The sequence below is a fragment of the Cervus canadensis genome, chromosome 2 (genome assembly GCF_019320065.1).
Source record: "Cervus canadensis isolate Bull #8, Minnesota chromosome 2, ASM1932006v1, whole genome shotgun sequence".
NCBI classification, from domain to species: Eukaryota; Metazoa; Chordata; class Mammalia; order Artiodactyla; family Cervidae; genus Cervus; species Cervus canadensis.
In genome coordinates this window covers 79,507,944-79,526,180 of record NC_057387.1, presented here as the reverse complement: position 1 = coordinate 79,526,180, position 18,237 = coordinate 79,507,944, and the positions used below count along the sequence as shown (strand labels likewise).

The following is an 18,237-nucleotide window of genomic DNA, read 5'->3' as shown; positions in this document are numbered from 1 at the left end:
TCTAAGGGGTTTAGAAAAGGCTTTGCTGTTTGATAGGAATGCCGGCTAGGAGACCTGTCTTGACTCTACACTAGGATGACAGCAGGTGTGTTTATCTGTAGTTTGAGTGAAGAGCCATTGTTACTCCTTGGCAAGGAGAGTTTGTTTTCTATTTAATCAATACCTCATAAACACTGAGCTTTGAAGACATGGCCATGGCAACTAGATACAACTTGAGCTTTGCTCTGCTAAGGAAGCAATAGAAATTTAAAGTTGCTCATGTATTCCAATTTTTGAATAACCTCTGAAATCATGACTTCATCTGTAGTTAATAGCATTTAGATTGTTCAGAGTCCCCAGTTTCCTTGAGCTCTGGGGAATTGCCATTGAAGAGTTACATGCAGTCTAACTGTGATCTGCCCAATTCCACCTGCAGTAACAGGCTGACTACCTGTGCTTCCCTTATACAGGATGCCAGTGATCTTTTCTTTCAGTTTTCTAAGATAAAAATATAAGATGTCTTGTTAAACCAAATTTTCAAGACATAAGATATCTTGCTCAATTTAAGAAAGAAACATAGATGTCTTAGGGAGTTACAGTCTTGTGTGCTACTGGGAATCTGCAGAGTATGTTTCTCAGGGTCCTTAATTGGCCTACATTCTTGAACTAAGGCAGTTAATAAATCTTTTCAATAAGTTTCCTCCACCTAGAAATTTAAATCAAATTAAATTTCTAACTCTGCAGCAGTTTTTCTCAAATATTGCATTAATTGGTAATGGCTAAAGGCATGGGTATTTTTTAAAAGCCACAATATTATAATAATTTCCTTCAATCAAATCCCACAGTGAACCAGACATGAAAAATTCATGGCACACACTCTCTTGATCAATGATGGAGTGGAAGCTGGTAAGCATAATAGACTACTGGTTCTCTGGGGTCTGTGCAGCTCTGAGGACAGCAGCACGCCATGGCATTTTAATGCCTGGCCTCTGACCCGTTGTAGGTAGCCTGTCTACCACAAGGTAGACGCAGCTTTACCCTGTCTAAACAAGCTTGAAATTCCTTGCTGTAAGCCCTGTCAGTTTCTCTGCCCGGCCAAAGAGGTCAAAATTCTTTGGCCAGAGATTTCCTATGACCATAAAATGAATGAAACATGGGTTCCATCCATGCTACTTCCTGGTCGGTCAGTTATACAGTTATTGGATTTCTTCCTTCTGACCTCATATACTCTGAAAGCCCTAGTGCCCTTCCCTAGATACTACTCAACATCATGAAGTTGTGGTAATTATCCAGGTGTGTTCTGTGGACATAGTTTAGCTTTTCATAAATATGAGGCTAACCAGGTTCTAACCTGAATCCTTACTGAAAGATATTGACCACCATGGTTTTCAAAATGTGCAGGAAGATCTTTTGAGAGAGTAAGAAAAGGACAATAAAATTTTGCTTTTTATTATTTTTTCCTTACTCTCATGATGCTTCTATTTTATGTATATTTTAAAACACATATAACATGTAAATATAGTAATATATATTTATAATGATGGTAAGGGGAGTGGTCAACGTATTTTTAACTGATGGGAATGTGTGTTTCGAAAAGTTTGAAGACCACTAATCTATCTTGTTACCAGAATTACCTTTTTAAACAGAAATCTGGACTCAATATTTCCCTACTTAAAAGCCTTTGATTGCTTCCTGCTGCTCACAGGATAAAGAGTAGTCTACTTAGCATTGTTTACAAGGACCCTCTCAAAATAGTCTGTCTGAACCAGTGCTTTTCAAACTCAGTGATGAAAGATTAGGGTTCCTCTCTCCTAGTCTTTCAAGGACTGACATTTTTATGAAATTATTAGAAAAATGAATTGTTAGAAAAAGGAAATTACAAAAATAAACACAATGTAAGTTGTGTTTATTATTACTAAATTTAATAGACCTACATGACTGCCACATTCCATGGTTTCTAAATGCTTAAGTACCAGTTTTGGTGTTTATCTCTGTGGGTGAAGCATCAGTCCACAGTCTACATGTGTAGTAACACTGGTCTGAATTACTTTTTTGCCCTTTCTGCTGCCTTTAGAGACCTTAGTTCATTCAGAGCTAGTTACTAGTCTCACTGAGAGTCATGCACTTTTATACCTGTATGTGGTAATTCTCTGATTGTGGTCTCTAAACTAGCTGCACTAGGATTACAGGGGAACTTTGTTAGATATGCAGATTCTCAGGACTTGGCTTAGATGTGCAGGATCAGAAACACTAGGAGTGGGTCTTACAATTTGTGTTTTAGCAATCCCTCAGGGTGATCCTGAGGCTCACTAAAATTTAAGAAGTCCTTAATTCAGGGCACCCTATACGTCATTCAAACTGGAACCCTTCTGAGAGTGAAATGGATTGCTATTAATAAAGATGCTGAGTAATCTGAGACTATTTTAGGTAAATGAGGACAAATGGTCACTCTGCTTTTATACTCCATTCTTTTTCTGAGAGAGGTCTCTCGTGTGTTCTCATTCCAACATTCCCAAACTTCCGTGGGCAGGGCAGTCACTCTCCTTTTATGATTTCTCTGAGCACATGGTCCAGTTCAGTTCAGTCGCTCAGTCATGTCTGACTCTTTGCAACCCCGTGGACTGCAGCACCCCAGGCTTCCCTGTCCGTCACCAACTCCCGGAGCCCACTCAAACTCATGGCCATTGCATCAGTGATGCTATCTGCCATCCAACCATCTTACCCTCTGTTGTCTGCTTCTCCTCCCACCTTCAATCTTTCCCAGCAACAGGGTCTTTTCCAATAAGTCAGTTCTTTGCATCAGGTGACCAAAGTATTGGAGTTTTCAGCTTCAGCATCAGTCCTTCCAATGAATATTCAGGACTGATTTCCTTTAGGATTGACTGCTTGGATCTCCTTGCAGTCCAAGGGACTCTCAAGAGTCTTCTCCAACACCACAGTTGCAAAGCATCAGTTCTTCTGCGCTCAGCTTTCTTTATAGTCCAACTCTCACACCCATACATGACTATTGGAAAAACCATAGCTTTGACTGGATGGACCTTTGTTGGCAAAGTAATGTCTCTGCTTTTTAATATGCTGTCTAGGTTTGTCATAGCTTTTCTTCCAAGGAGCAAGTGTCTTTTAATTTCATGGCTGCAGTCACCATCTACAGGAATTTTGGAACCCCCAAAAATTGTCTCTCACTGTTTCCATTGTTTCCCCATCTATTTTGTATATGGTACACTCCCTTGCTATTGTATGTATATGCCTTACAATATAATCATCCTATTGTGTTGTCATTTTCTTGCTATATATCTATCTTGATCTCTCATTAGGCCGTCTTAGCCATTTTGTCCCTTTTACTTTTCAAGTTATAATACATGCTTTTTAAATAAAAAAAACCACCTTAGTATTTATAAAGTACAGGTCTAATTTTTTATCTCCCCTTCCACACTTCTTCCCCTGTTATCATTATTATTATATTGACTATCTTTCTAAATCTAGAAAACGATACATACACCAATATATATTATTTTCTTAAAAAGGGGGAAAATAGTTCATATATCCTGAAACTTATTGTTGTCCTTATTCAATGTGTCTGTTAGATAATGGGGCTTCCAGGTGATGCAGTGGTAGAGAATCTGCCTGCCAATGCAGGAGGTGTAAGCTTCGATTCCCTAAGTCGGGAAGAGCCCCTGGAGTAGTAAGTAGCAACCTATTCCAGTATCCTTGGCTGGAAAATTCTGTGGCCAGAGGAGCCTGGCGAGCTACATACAGCTCATGGGGCTGCAGAGTCAGACACGACTGAGTGACTGAACACACATGCATGGATTAGCTGGTGTTCCTGTGTTAACAAAAAGGGTTGAATTGCCCTCCTGTAAATGAGAGCTTTTACCCAGCACCAAACCTTAATCGTGATTCCGAGGTTACAGGCAAGAAAGGGGAACACAGGAACTAGGCACAGAATTCCTTTCTGGAGGAGCCCCCAGCCAGTAGACACAGCTTCCAAAGAATGTCACTGTTTCATACTAGGACATATTATCAACATGCTTAAAATACCTCCTTAAACATAGACTGATGTTAAGTTACTCATAAATGTATTTCTAACAGACTTTTACTGTGATTTTTAACAGACTTTTACTGATATTTTTAATGTGTTGAGTAAAATTCAACCTAGGATCACATTATTTTTTGTTTGGTTTGGGGTTACCAGACCAGTTGTGGACAACATACACAGAAGCATTTTCTTAAAGGAAGCCTCTTCGGTTTGGGGAATCCCAAGATTTATACTTCATTAATTCCCCAAATAGAAAATGTCTTTGTGATTACCTCCCATCTTCCAGCCAGCTATGCCCTATAAATCCATATGTTCTCAGATTATTTATAATAGCAATTAAGACAGATCAGGTATTTCCTGACATTTTAAAATGAGAGACTGTGTTATCTATTAAAACCTTTTAGCTTGTTTGCACAGAGGAGGCCTGGCATCAATCTGGGAATCCCTCGATGAAGGATTGAGCCACAGGCTTGCTGATAACCATTACCCACTCATTCCTATTTCAATACATTTCAACCATATTCATTATTTTAATGACTGATTTTGATAGATTAATTTTTCCAGGAGTTTTATTGTTAAAAGCAATGCAGCAAATGTGCTTGTACATCATCAGTGTGCCTTTTTGCCTCTCCTTTCTTTAGGAGAGACACTCAGAAGTTAATATTCTGGGTAGAAGAGAGTATGAATTTAATATATTGATAGATATTGCTCAGTTGCTCTCCTAGAAGATTGTGCAGATTTATTTTCCCACCTGTTTTTCTATGACATCTGGGGTACAAGCTATTATTAGAAAATGCCAATCTAATATAAAAAGTAGCACTTCATAGTGTTAGCTTGCTTTCTTTGATTTAGAGAGGTTGATGTGCAGTATTAATGGCCAGAAAGCTGCTCTTGTCCACTCTTGGACTAAGTTCTGCTACAGAAAAGGACAGTGCCATTGTGACTACCCTTCCATTATTCACATTTACCTGTCAGTGGGTAGTTTTAAGGGCTGCATAGTTGAGATGCTGAGCACATCACAAGTTTTTCTGTGATGATGCTCTATTCACATGGAATCCAGTGAATATTTGAATGGAATATAGGAACCTTTTATCAATGCTGAAAGCATCTCTTACTGGTTTCTAATATGCTTTCTTGCTTAATGACCTTGAGTTAGGAGATAAAGATTGTGTTCAGAAGTGTATTCAGAGATGATGTAAGAACAGTGTGACTGTGTCATGCTCATATTTCTTAGATGGTTCATTTACAACAGTGTACCCCTGTGAAAGTGATACACTTTCATAGTGTATGTGATGTGAAAGTGATCGCTGTGATTTGTTTTGTTTTTTTTTTTTTTGTTTACGTGACCACTGTGAAAGTGCCGTTTTCAACAGAGAAAAGGGTTTGCCAAAATCTTGAGGGTTTTTTTTTTTTGGCTGTGCAGAATCTTTGTTGTTGTGCGGGCTTTTCTCAAGTTGCGGCGAGCGGGGATTACTCTTGCGGCGGGAGAACTTCTCATTGTCATGGTTTCTCTGGTTGCGGAGCCCTGACTCGAGGGCGCGCAGACTTCAGTGGTTGCTGCCTGTGGGCTCAGTAGTTGCCGGCTCCGGGCTCCAGAACACAGGCTTGGTAGTTGTGGTTCATGGGCTCAGCCACTCCAGGGCGCGTGGTATCCTCCTGGCCCAGGGATTGAGTCTGTGTCTCTGCATCGGGAGGTGGACTCTCTACCTTGAGTCACGAGGGAAGTCCTAACTTTTTGAGTTTTGATTACATTTTAGGCTAGTTTGAGCAGATCATTGGAATTAAAGAAACATTATCCATGGACAATGCCAGATTGGGTGATAATCATTTGATGACTAGTTTGGATTTTTTTCCCCTAATCTCTCTAATATCTTCTTTATCCGTTATTTGGATGTTCTTTTCCAGCCTAGGATCTCTCTCTCTTTTTTTTTAAATTAACTTTCTTTAAGTATAACTTACATACAATAAAATATAACAAAAATATGTAGGTCAATGAATTGTAATAAATGTACACATAGGTTTAAGTGATACTCCTTTCAAAACATAGGACATAGGGAAAAAAAAAGAACATTTCCATCACCCCAAAAAAGCTCCCTCAGATATTTTCCTAGTCAACTCCTTTCCACTGTGCCCAGGCATTCATATCCTTTTTGGTCTGTTTCTTTTTCCTCAACACTTTTTGAGAGTCATCTTTGTTGTGTGTATCAGTAATGTTTTCCCTTTTTATTTCTGGATATTCTATTTTGTTTACATATCTTAATTGATTTATCTTTTAATCTGTTATTAGACATTTGGGTTTTTCTGATTTGGGGCTTTTATAAATAAAAATGCTATGTTGCTGTTTTTTGGCCACATCCTACAACTTGTGGGATCTTAGTTTCCTGACCAGGGATTGAACCCTGGCCCTTGGCAGTGAAAACACTGAATCCTAACCACTGGACCACCAGGGAATTCCCTGAACATTTTTGCATAAGTCTTTTGTGGGCATATATTTTCACTTTTGGGTGAGTGTTTAGAAGTGGAAATGTACTGGGTCATATAGTAAGTGTAGTTTTAACTTCCAAAAAACTGTCAAACAGTTATTCAAAGTGTTTGTGCCATTTTACGTTCCTACTAACAATGTGTCAGAGTCCAGTTACTTCACATTTTTGTCACCACTTACAATGATCTGTTTGCTTTCTAGTTTTAGCCATTTTAGTGGCTATGTATGGCTTTTAATTTGAATTTCTTGAATGAAATCTTTTGATGGAGAATGTTCTTGAGGTTTTCTTTGACTTTTCTATAGGACTGTAGAATTGTATACACTAGTTGAAAATAATTTTTCTGTTGTATTTACAATTTTTTCTTTAGGTTTCTGTAAAAGTGATTGAAGACAGTAATTCAAAATGCCTGAAAATCCTGCTACAGGTAAACTAGATATATACTTCTTTCACTAAGTTAATTATTCAAAAATGGAATGTAAGATGGGATTTAACTTGTACTCATTATCCTTCTTAAAAAAGATAAACTGCAGGTCCTGCAAGTTCTTGATCGCTTGAAAATGAAATTGCAGGAGAAGGGTGACACTTCGCAGAATGAAAAGCTCTGTCTGTTTTATGAGACACTAAAGAGCCCCCTTTTCAACCAGATACTGACACTTCAACAGTCCATCAAGCAACTGAAGGGGCAAGTAAGTTACCCATCACGATTTTACCTGTTGCTATTATTCAAACCAACAAAGAAAGATGGAAGGAGACAGATACAAACAGTCTGCTCTGAATTCCGCAGAGAGACTGTATTGGGACTTGTGTGCAGGTAGCATTGGCATAGATAGTTTAAAAATGTTGATAATAAGTTTTGTGTTTGGCTTTGGAGTCTGGTTTTTATACTTATTTATGTAAAGTTCAGATGCTTTGAAAATTCTCAACATTTTCTTCAGAATTACAGGACACATAGCCCCTCTGCTTGGAGTGATGTCAATTAAGAGTTTTTACCTACTTTCCTGGTTGTTCTATTTTGGGGTCAGGGATTGCAAATTGATTTTAAATCATCTGTTCTAGAAGCTGAGCTTGAATAGTAGCTATCTTATAGATTAAATATGGGCAGAATTTTAAATGTAGTTGAAGATAATATAGCAGAGTTGTTATGTGAAAATTAACAAAATTTGGGAAAAAAAATGCTTTTTGCTGATAAACCAAAATGCCTATCCATAAATATTTAGCAAGTGATTTTTCTATAACTAAGGATTAAATTCTGCACATATGTCTTTCTGTGAATTACTTTCCCTAGATCAAAATTTATACCAGAATTTTAGCACTCCCCATATTGAAGCTTCTATATTCTCTGATAATGGAATGAGTATATCACAGCAGTGAATGCTATTGGTGGCAATAGAAATTGGGAAAGATCACTACAAAACTGTCACTCATACTGGACTAAAATTGGACTTAAGCAACTGCTCCATCATAATAACAATCTTTTATGTTTATTTAGTGTGCAGTTATTATGTAAATGATCATATTTTATTCATTCAGCTATAAAATCCATGTGATTTCCTATCTGTGTTTTCATAGAGTTTTTATGGGTGTTGATTTTTTTCTGTGAGTCTTATGACATTTGTTCTTGATATTTCCTTTGTTCCATTGTGTTGGTACTTGTATCAGCCAGTGATATTTTTAAATCAATCAATTAATTAATTTGGTCACACCATGAGGCATGACAGATTTTTGTTCCCTGACCAGGGATTGAACCCATGCTCCCTATATTGGGAGTTCAGAGTCTTAATCTTAACCACTGGACCAACAGGGAAGTCCCTTAGCCAATGATATTTTAAAAATTAACCTCTATTTTTCTTTTTCCTTAATTACTGAATCCCCCCCACCTTTTTTTTTTCCCCACTAGTGTTTAAGTGGCTCTGCAATACACGTGCTACTAATGGGCAGGTTATTTAATCCCCGTGTGGTTCAGCTTCCATGTTCACAAAATGAAATAAGAGTATCTCTAGGGCTATTGTAAAGATTGAGTGATATACTGTATAAGAGTTTTGGTATAGTACTTTACTTATAGCAAGCACTTAATAAGTGCTGAGTTATCTTTGAATATACTACCTGCATATCTTTTGTGTACCTGCATACATTTCCCCACATGGAAATGTATGAAAGTGAAAGTTAGTCGCACAGTTGCCTCCAACTCTTTGCGATCCCATGGACTGTAGCCTGCCCTGCTCCTCTGTCCATGGAATTCTCCAGGCAAGAGTACAGGAGTGGGTTGCCATTTCCTTCTCCAGGGGATCTTCCTGACCCAGGGATCAAACCCGGGTCTCCTACATTGCAGGCAGATTCCTTACCAACTGAGCCACTGAAATGTATAGATCAATGGAGAAGGGCTCAGGGTCTTACATGCATGTTTATGTGACTGGACATGTCACATAAAGTGTATATAAAGTGTAATGAGCTATATTACATGCTATGTTAACCTAGATAACAGTAGAAGGCAGGAAATGAGAACAAGTTAAACATTTTGTATAATACTAAATAAAACATTTATAGCCTTATAAACACAGATTCATGTATCTGTATCTTATTTCTTTCACATGTATATATTTAGCATGCCATTATACATGTGAGAGATAAAATATAATATTTAATAAATAGAAATACTTCTTGTCTGTAGGTTTCTGTTGATAATTCTCTCTTTTTTTCTCCAACAGCTCAGCCATATACCCTCAGATTGTTCAGCCAACTTTGATTTTTCTAGGAAAGGGTTATTGGTGTTCACGGATGGTGCCATTACTAATGGGAATGCCCACAGGTCCTCTAATAACTTGACTGTATCTGGGTTATTTTCTTGGACTCCAAAGTCAGGAAATGAAGATTTTAACTCAGTTGTACAACAGATGGCCCAGGTAAAGTTATGTCTTGTCAGGGGACTATTTAACTTTATTTCTCTTGTTGGAGGTTAAAAAAGAAACATACACTCACACTTTTTGCCTCTAAAATGTGTTACTCTGTGTTTTGTTTGCTTGTGTTTTTATATTGTTAGGAGGAGTTGATACTATTTTCTAATCTATGAGTTGGAAATTTGTTTAAAATTACATGAGGAAAATATCCATGTGCATGGTGAGGATAGTTTTTAAGACAATGACTCCAGTCTGACACATCTGTACACTTGTAAGGAAAGAGATTCTCACAGTTTTGCTCATAGAAGGAAAAATAATATGTCTGCTGAAGTGATATAATTCCTTTGAAATTATTTTTAATTTTATATCAAAACAGAATCAATGGGAGTTAGAACTAATATAATTTGGAAAATCTAGTATATATAATTTGGAAATCTAGTATATATAATTTATAGTATATTTAAAATCCAAATGTAATTTGGAAAATTATAATTCGGAACATCTAGGAAAACATTTGAAAGAGTAATCCCATTTCATCCTTAATATCTATTAAAATCAAATGAGTGACAGTTGAATTTTTAGATGTGCTAGTTTCCTTTATTCACCTTGCCTTCTAACAAGTACCCTAAAAAATGAAACTTGAGTTTGAAAGTTAAAAAGAATCTATTTAAGGTGTGATAGTTAAATAATGTTCTACACCTAATTCCTTTTTTGATCTAATTGCTCTGTCCTCTTAATTTGACTAATAATTATTTTTATGTGATGCTTTTATTAGTTGATTATGTTTATGAAGTTCTTATATAATAAATGCAATTATTCACCAAAGCAATAAAATACTTGTTTGTCACAGGTAGCCCCATTTGAATGGTGGCCTTTCTGTAATCTTTTGAATTAACCTAATAAAATATTAATTTATCACATTAGAATTAAAAACGGAACCCTAAAAAATGCAGCTGATTCTGATTTAGGTCTAACACTAAAATATTTTTTGATAAGTCTAGTTTGCTTTTCTTATTTAAAAATAAGAATATGTTGCTTCAAGAGAATTTAGAGAAATTCATTATAAAAAGCAATTTAGAATTTACTATGGGAAAAGACATTTTTTTCTCAGGAATTTTCATCTGGCTTGGGATTCATCTCATACTGTGAATGAAGTGTGAAAATATCTCTCCAATTCCCTGAGGTTGCAGAACAGTGCACATGCCCCCTTATGTTCTACTGAAAATAATCAAGTGAGAGGATTTCCCAAAATAAATAATTTATTACTGAAATGCTGAGTTTATTTGGTTTCCTAGAAATGACTTAAGAGAAGCTGTTTGGGGGCTATTTACAAAATAGAAATTAGTTAGTTCCTTAGTTCGTTAGTTCGTTAGTTCCTTAGAATGGGCAGGTTGGTTAAATGTAAACTTAATTGACTTTTTTTAAATTCCCCTTCATTAGGGCCGACAAATCGAATACATAGATATAGAACGGCCCTCAACTGGAGGCCTTGGATTCAGTGTGGTGGCCCTTAGAGGTCAAAATCTGGGAGAAGTCAACATCTTCGTGAAGGAAGTGCAGCCAGGGAGTATAGTTGGCAGGTGAGGAAGTGTGTTCATTTTGCTTTTTGCTAATTTTTTTCTAACAATTCTGAAAAACATTAAGGAGAGTAAGAAACTAGTCATACCAGAACAGTTAACAATAGCAGCTAATGCTTTCCTCTGCTTATGCATTTTTCAGACCTTTTGCAGATATTCTCACATACACTTGTGGCGTCAGTCTAGCTAGTAGTATCATTATCCCATTTTATAGATGTGAATGTTCAGAGAAGTTGAGTGGTTTCCCTGTAGTCACAGAGCTGTTAATGCTGGAACCATGATGTGATTCTCAGACTGTCTGATGGCAAAGCTCATGTTCTTTCCATTCCATCACACTCTCTCACAACTGAATGTGATGCAGCAATGGTTTGACCAGTAAGATGGGCATATTGAAATTTACATTCTACATATTACATTATTTATTAAACTTGAGATTGTAACAACTTTTTTATTGGTCATAACATGCTGTTTATTTCACTTATTGTCAACAAAAATCCCTCAAGTCTATGTGATTCCCCCTCTGCACTTGTGCCTGAGTTTTATCTTTCTAAGGGTTATGTGTAAGACTTGTATTTTGTCTCTACTTGATTTCAGCTCTTTAGTTTATTCTTATTTAAAAAGCACACTATTCATTATATTATTACTTTTTAAAAAGATATATTAGTGTTACTATTGCCTATTAGAAAGCTAGCAGCAGTAGCATAACTATTACAGAAAACTCTGTCAATAATATATTTTTGGATTTATGTTATCCACATATTGGGGATCAGTTCTAATCTCAACTGAAAATTCAGAAATGATGGATTTTTATGACCTTTCTACCTTTATTCTACAGTCTAATGGAGCATTTCCTAAAGTTTGCTCTGAGGAGTTATAGCAGTAGTCAGCTATATATTTATTTTATAATATGCATTTATTTTCATCTGGCTTCTTTTATTCAATATTACATTTGTGAAATTCATCAACATGCTTGATTGTAGCACTGTTCATTCATTTTCCTTGTTGTATAGTATTCAACCATACAAATACACCATGATATATTCATCCATTACACTTAAAGAATTTTTTAAATTTGTTTTCCATTGTGCTGGGTCTTTGTTACTGCATCTGGGCTTTCTCTGGTTGTGGTGATCAGGGGCCACTCTTTGTTGGGGTGCATGGACTTCTCATTGTGGTGGCTTCTCTCGTTGCAGAGCATGGGCTCTGGAGCTCACAGGCCCAGTAGTCGTGCGGCACAGGCTTAGTTGCCCCAACATGTGGGATTTTTCCAGACCAGGGAGCGAGCCTGTGTTCCCTGCATTGGCAGGTGGATTCTTAACCATTGGACCACCAGTGAAGTCCAGTAGTCGGTTATATTTGAGAAGCTCAACCCTGTGTTTGGAGATTAGATATACATACTTAGGATAATCATATAATTTATTGTCCAAGTTGGGACATTTTGGAGAGTTAGAGGCTGTGCCATTAATATGACACTGAGACAGCAGGTATAATTAGGACTATTCTGGCAAAGCTAGGCAATCCAGGGTAAACTGGACTCAGAGTCACTTGACAGTAGCTTCTTTAAGGCTATGAAGTCCCTTGACAAAAAGGCTACTTAACTTTGATTGGCTCAGATTTTCTTTTTAATTTTTTTTGACTTAAGAATCATTATTGGGATATAATTCACATAATGTAAGCGTCACCCTTTTTGGGTATATAATTCAGTGGTTTTAGTGTATTTTCAATGTTGTTAACCATTTTGTGGTCCATTCTTACGTCTCAATTACTCTGTACTAATTAGTCTGTAAGTACAATTTGAGGTGAGCACTTCCGAAAAGAGTAGTTTCATATTTGAGTGTGTAAAGACTTGTCACCACAGCTAAGTAGTCAGGGGGCTTCCTGGAAGCAGTGGTGCTTAAAGGAAATTTGAGAGGCAACAGTGGAGTCTCCAGAGGTGCCGGGCAGAAGGTGCCGGGGAGAGGAATAGACACTTTACCTGTAGCCCTGAGAAGAGGTGGAACACAACTCATATCTTAAGAGTGTGTCTGGTGTTTATCTGATGTGGGAGTTTAGTGCAAGGCAGTACAATAAGTCACTAGAGAGAGGTAGAGGCCAGCCATGCAGGACCTTCTGGATCATTTTAAATGGTCTTTCTTTCTTCTGAGGATTCTCCACATAGAACTGTGTTATATCAGGAGCTTACTGAACATCCTTTGGCTCTTGAAGTCACGGAAATCCATTATTCCTGAATGTTGCAGTGGACAGAAAAGAACTGGTCTCACCTTGAATGCAAAGTGCGAATTCATTTGTATATATAGTATGAAAGAGTTAAATTATAAATAATAGTAGGAGTAAAATGAGTTCAGCTTTAGAATGCATCAAAATAATATTTTCCAGAAGACTTCTGCGGTTTATTTTGGGTTAAGTTGATATTCCGTAGGCAGATACTGACTGGAAAGAAATGAGATGTCCTGGAAGTCTATTGGGTAGAGGAAAAGGTAGATTAAAATAGAATTGATTTCCAGAAAATAGAAAATTTGAGTGTGAGTAAATTAAGGACCAACTTATTGCAAAATGAGTTATTAATATATCAGGGTCAAAAAGATTCAAGAGCAACTCATTCATTTGGGATTAATTAAGAAATTTCCCTTAATGAATAACCTGTGAGTAGGAATTTAGGTGAAGAAGTTAGAGGAAGGAGGATGTGGGAGATAGGAGAATGGAAGGTGATTCCTGGATATTGTCCTGGGGTGGTCATATTTAAAAATAAATGTTCCTTAAAAAAAAAAAAAAGATTTCTTCAGGACTAGGGAGGAGTTCACAAGCAACATTTTCATATATGTTAAAAAATATGTATATATTTCAAAATTATGAAAATCATTTTGAAAGTAATACATGGCTATAATATAAAATATAGAAATATATTAACTCCTCCTCCTACATACCAGAAACCTCCTGGACTTTGACTACCTTAAGACAACTGTAGGAAACACATTGGAATGTTTTTTTTGCTGCACCATGTCACTTGCATGATTTTAGTTTCCCAACTAGAAATTGAACCCAGGGCGCAGCAGTGAAAGTGCTGAGTCCTAATCACTGGACTGTCAAGAAATTCACTAGAACATTTTCTTTTTATAAAGACAAGGTCTTAAAGTATGTACAATTTTATATCATATTCTTATTCTCTAATATAACATAAGCCTTTCCTAATAGTAATAAAAGGATATATATAAGCAACATTTTTAATGCAATGTGACCTGTTGTAAGAGCCACCCACAATTTTGGCATCAAAAATTGAAATACCCAATTTGTTAGTTCCAAAGGAGAGTATAAAACATATGAGTCCCTCTTCTCAGAAAACTTAAAATCTAGTAGGGAAGGATGTAGGTAGCTCTGTGGCCAGCATACTTAGTAAAGATGAATGCTCAGTGAGTGGTAAGCAAATAGCTCAGAGCATCATGATAATGAGATGAGTGATGAAGAGACAGGAGACAGAGGCAATGACACTTCCTTGCAACATGGAGGGTGGATTGAATTTGGCTCAGTGGAGTGGAAGGGCATTAGAGATAGAGAAAACCATTTACACAAAAGCAGGAAATACCAGACATGTTTGAGAGGGAAAGAGTAGATCAGGATAGTTGAAAAGGGGTTTATACAGAAAGGAAGCCAAGTTGGAAGAGTACTTTGGGGCCAAATGTAGTGGTCTTTGAATACCAGTCAAGTTTACATTGTGTCCTAGAGGTCAGGAGCTACCGAATTTTGGTCCTTGATGAAGTTTTGCTGAATCTGCTGCTGCTGTGACCTGAGAAAAGCATAAGGGTGATATAATGAAATTTTCATAACTCTAAATTTATGAATTATACCTCTCTGTTCTGAGATGAATCCCTTCTCAGAGAGATTTTTACTTTTGAAGGTTAAAGAAGTTCTTTTATGAAACAGTCATGACAAAATTCTTTCCTTTGACTCTCCTTATTGGCCAACAACCATAGACAGTCATTATATACTTTTGAGATGAAGAATACCAGCACAGTTCAGTTCAGTTCAGTCACTCAGTCGTGTCCAACTCTTTGTGATCCCATGGACTGCAGCATGCCAGGCCTCCCTGTCCATCACCAACTCCCAGACTTTACTCAAACTCATATCCATTGAGTCGGTGATGCCATCCAACCATCTCATAATCTGTCGTCCCCTTCTCCTCCCACCTTCAATCTTTCCCAGCGCCAGGGTCTTTTCAAATGAGTCAGCTCTTCGCATCAGGTGGCCAACGTTTTGGAGTTTCAGCTTCAACATCAGTCCTTCCAATGAATATTCAGGACTGATTTCCTTGAGGATTGAGTGGTTGGATCTCCTTGCAGATTCAGCACAGGGGAGCCTAGAAAAATAAACCTTGAGGAATTTTGCAAGTCAGACTTTAGGTATTAGATAAGGATCTCAGTTAGATGGTTGACATTGAGAATAGAAAGGAGAGATGGGTGGATACAAGAGAGATAAAGATAAGAAGGAACTGTGGAGATAACGAAGAGGAGGAGGGGTGTTTAGGAGATAATGAAGTCATATATAGTAAACGAGAGTAAATCCTACTCTTGGTATGTACTTTAAGAAGTTACAGAGTATGGTTTACAGTCAGACTCTTTAGATAAGATGCTAAACTCCCTTTCTTACATGTAAAATTTAACTAAGTACTTTAACAGGTGATTGTGAAAAATAAAGTAGATAATGCCTGTAAAGCATTTAGCAGAGTTTCTGGCTCCTAATAAGTGCTCAATAAATATTAACTATATTAAGCATTTCTGGAGGAGGGCATGGCAAGCCAGTTCAGTATTATTAGATACTTGAATATTCAGGACTGATTTCCTTTAAGATGGACTGGTTGGATCTCCTTTCTGTCCAAGGGACTCTCAAGAGTCTTCTCCAACACCACAGTTCAAAAGCATCAATTCTTCGGTGCTCTGCTTTCTTTATAGTCCCACTCTCACATCCATAGATGACTACTGGAAAAACCATAGCTTTGACTAGATGGACCTTTGTTGGCAAAGTAATGTCTCTGCTTTGTAATATGCTGTCTAGGTTGGTCATAGCTTTTCTTCCAAGGAGCAGCTGTCTTTAAATTTCATGGATGTGGTCACCATCTGCGGTGATTTTGGAGCCCAAGAAAATAAAGTTTCTCACTGTTTCCATTGTTTCCCCATCTGTTTGCCATGAAGTGATGGGACTGGATGCTATGATCATAGTTTTCTGAATGCTGAGTTTTTAGCCAACTTTTTTGCTCTCCTCTTTCACTTTCATCAAGAGGCTCTTTAATTCTTCACTTTCTGCCATAAGGGTGGTATCATCTGCATATCTGAGGTTATTGCTATTTCTCCCTGCAATCTTGATTCCAGCTTGTGCTTCATCCAGCCCAGCATTTCTCATGATGGACTCTGCATATAAGTTAAATAAGCAGGGTGACAATATACAGCTTTGACGTACTCCTTTCCTGATTTGAAACCAGTCTGTTGTTCCATGTCCAGTTCTAACTGTTGCTTCTTGACCTGCATACAGATTTCTTAGGGGGAAGGTCAGGTGGTCTGGTATTCACATCTCTTGAAGAATTTTTCACAGTTTGTTGTGATCCACACAGTCAAAGGCTTTAGCGTATTCAATAAAGGAGAAGTAGATGTTTTTCTGGAACTCTCTTGCTTTTTCAATGATCCGGTGGATGTTGGTAATTTAATCTCTGGTTTTTCTGCCTTTTCTAAATCCAGCTTGAACATCTGGAAGTTCACGGTTCACATACTATTGAAGCCTGGCTTGGAGAATTTTGAATATTCCTTTGCTAGCATGTGAGATGTGTACAATTGTGCTGCAGATTGAACATTCTTGGACTTTGTCTTTCTTTGGGATTGGAATGAAAACTGACCTTTTCCAGTCCTGTGGCCTGGAATTTGGTTGAATTTTCCAAATCTGCTGGCATTTTTTTTTTTTTTAAGTTTTATTTATTTATTTTTCCATTTATTTGTATTAGTTGGAGGCTAATTACTTTACAATATGTAGTGGTTTTTGCCATACACTGACATAAATCAGCCATGGATTTACATGTGTTCCCCATCCCGAACCCCACTCCCACCTCCCTCCCCATCCCATCCCTCTGGGTCATCCCAGTGCACCAGCCCTGAGCACTTGTCTCATGCATCCAACCTGGACTGGCGATCTGTTTCACACTTGATAATATACATGTTTCGATGCTGTTCTCTCAGATCACCCCATCCTCTCCTTCTCCCACAGAGTCCAAAAGTCCGTTCTGTACATCTGTGTCTCTTGCTGTCTTGCATATAGGGTTATCATTACCATCTTTCTAAATTCCATATATATGCGTTAGTATACTGTATTGGTGTTTATCTTTCTGGCTTACTTCACTCTGTATAATGGGCTCCAGTTTTATCCATCTCATTAGAACTGATTCAAATGTATTCTTTTTAATGGCTGAGTAATATTCCATGGTGTATATGTACCACAGCTTTCTTATCCATTCGTCTGCTAATGGGCATCTAGGTTGTTTCCATGTCCTGGCTATTATAAACCGGATCTGAAAGAGACACGTGCACCCCAATGTTCATTGCAGCACTGCTGGCATATTGAGTGCAGCACTTTCACAGCATCATCTTTTAGGATTTGAAATAGCTCAACTGGAATTTCATCATCTCCACTAGCTTTGTTTGTAGTGATGCTTCCTATATGGTCCACCAGAGAAGGGAATGGCAAACCACTTTAGTATTCTTGCCTTGAGGACATATGTATACCCATGGCTGATTCATGTTGACGTATGGCAGAAACCAATTAAAATAATTAAAAAATATTAACTATAATAGTGCTTTTTTTCCTTAAGATTTTGCTAATTTCTTTTTAAAAATATCCCCTTTTCCTTGGTTAGCAACTGGGGATTGGTGATGGGAAGGAGATAAGGGCTCAGATATAGATTTGGAAATAATCTCTTGCTTTTCAAGGAGAGTTTGGCTCCTATTGACAAATGTTGGAGAAGTAAGGGACAATGGAGATGGGGTGAATCTGCTAGAGTGGAGGTTGTTGGTGACCATATAGCCCTATGTGGTACATGTAGAAGTCAGACTGGAAGGAGTTCAGGGGTATGGGATGGTGCCACAATGAGGACAATGCCTATACTTGCAAAGCTTTAGCACTGGGGCCCTATACATTGTTTTTGCTTATTTTCCAGCCAAATGGCTTTTAAAATGGTGTGGTGTGTAGGGATCCACTACTTAATTGGTTAATTAGCTAATAAGTGCTTTGATGAA

The 18,237-nt window shown here is 37.4% G+C and overlaps 1 protein-coding gene across 6 annotated transcripts in view; it reads left to right on the top strand.

Annotated features, from left to right (window-relative positions):
- The window catches only part of PATJ (PATJ crumbs cell polarity complex component), a 361,174-nt gene that overhangs the window by 6,150 nt on the left and 336,787 nt on the right, over nt 1-18,237 (top strand). For all 6 annotated transcript variants that reach the window (XM_043461136.1, XM_043461135.1, XM_043461132.1 and 3 more), the window contains exons 2-5: nt 6,866-6,922; nt 7,018-7,184; nt 9,204-9,398; nt 10,833-10,972. In XM_043461136.1, the coding sequence (XP_043317071.1) occupies nt 6,901-6,922; nt 7,018-7,184; nt 9,204-9,398; nt 10,833-10,972 (524 nt within the window). In that variant the 5' untranslated portion in view covers nt 6,866-6,900. The remainder of the gene's footprint in view (nt 1-6,865; nt 6,923-7,017; nt 7,185-9,203; nt 9,399-10,832; nt 10,973-18,237) is intronic.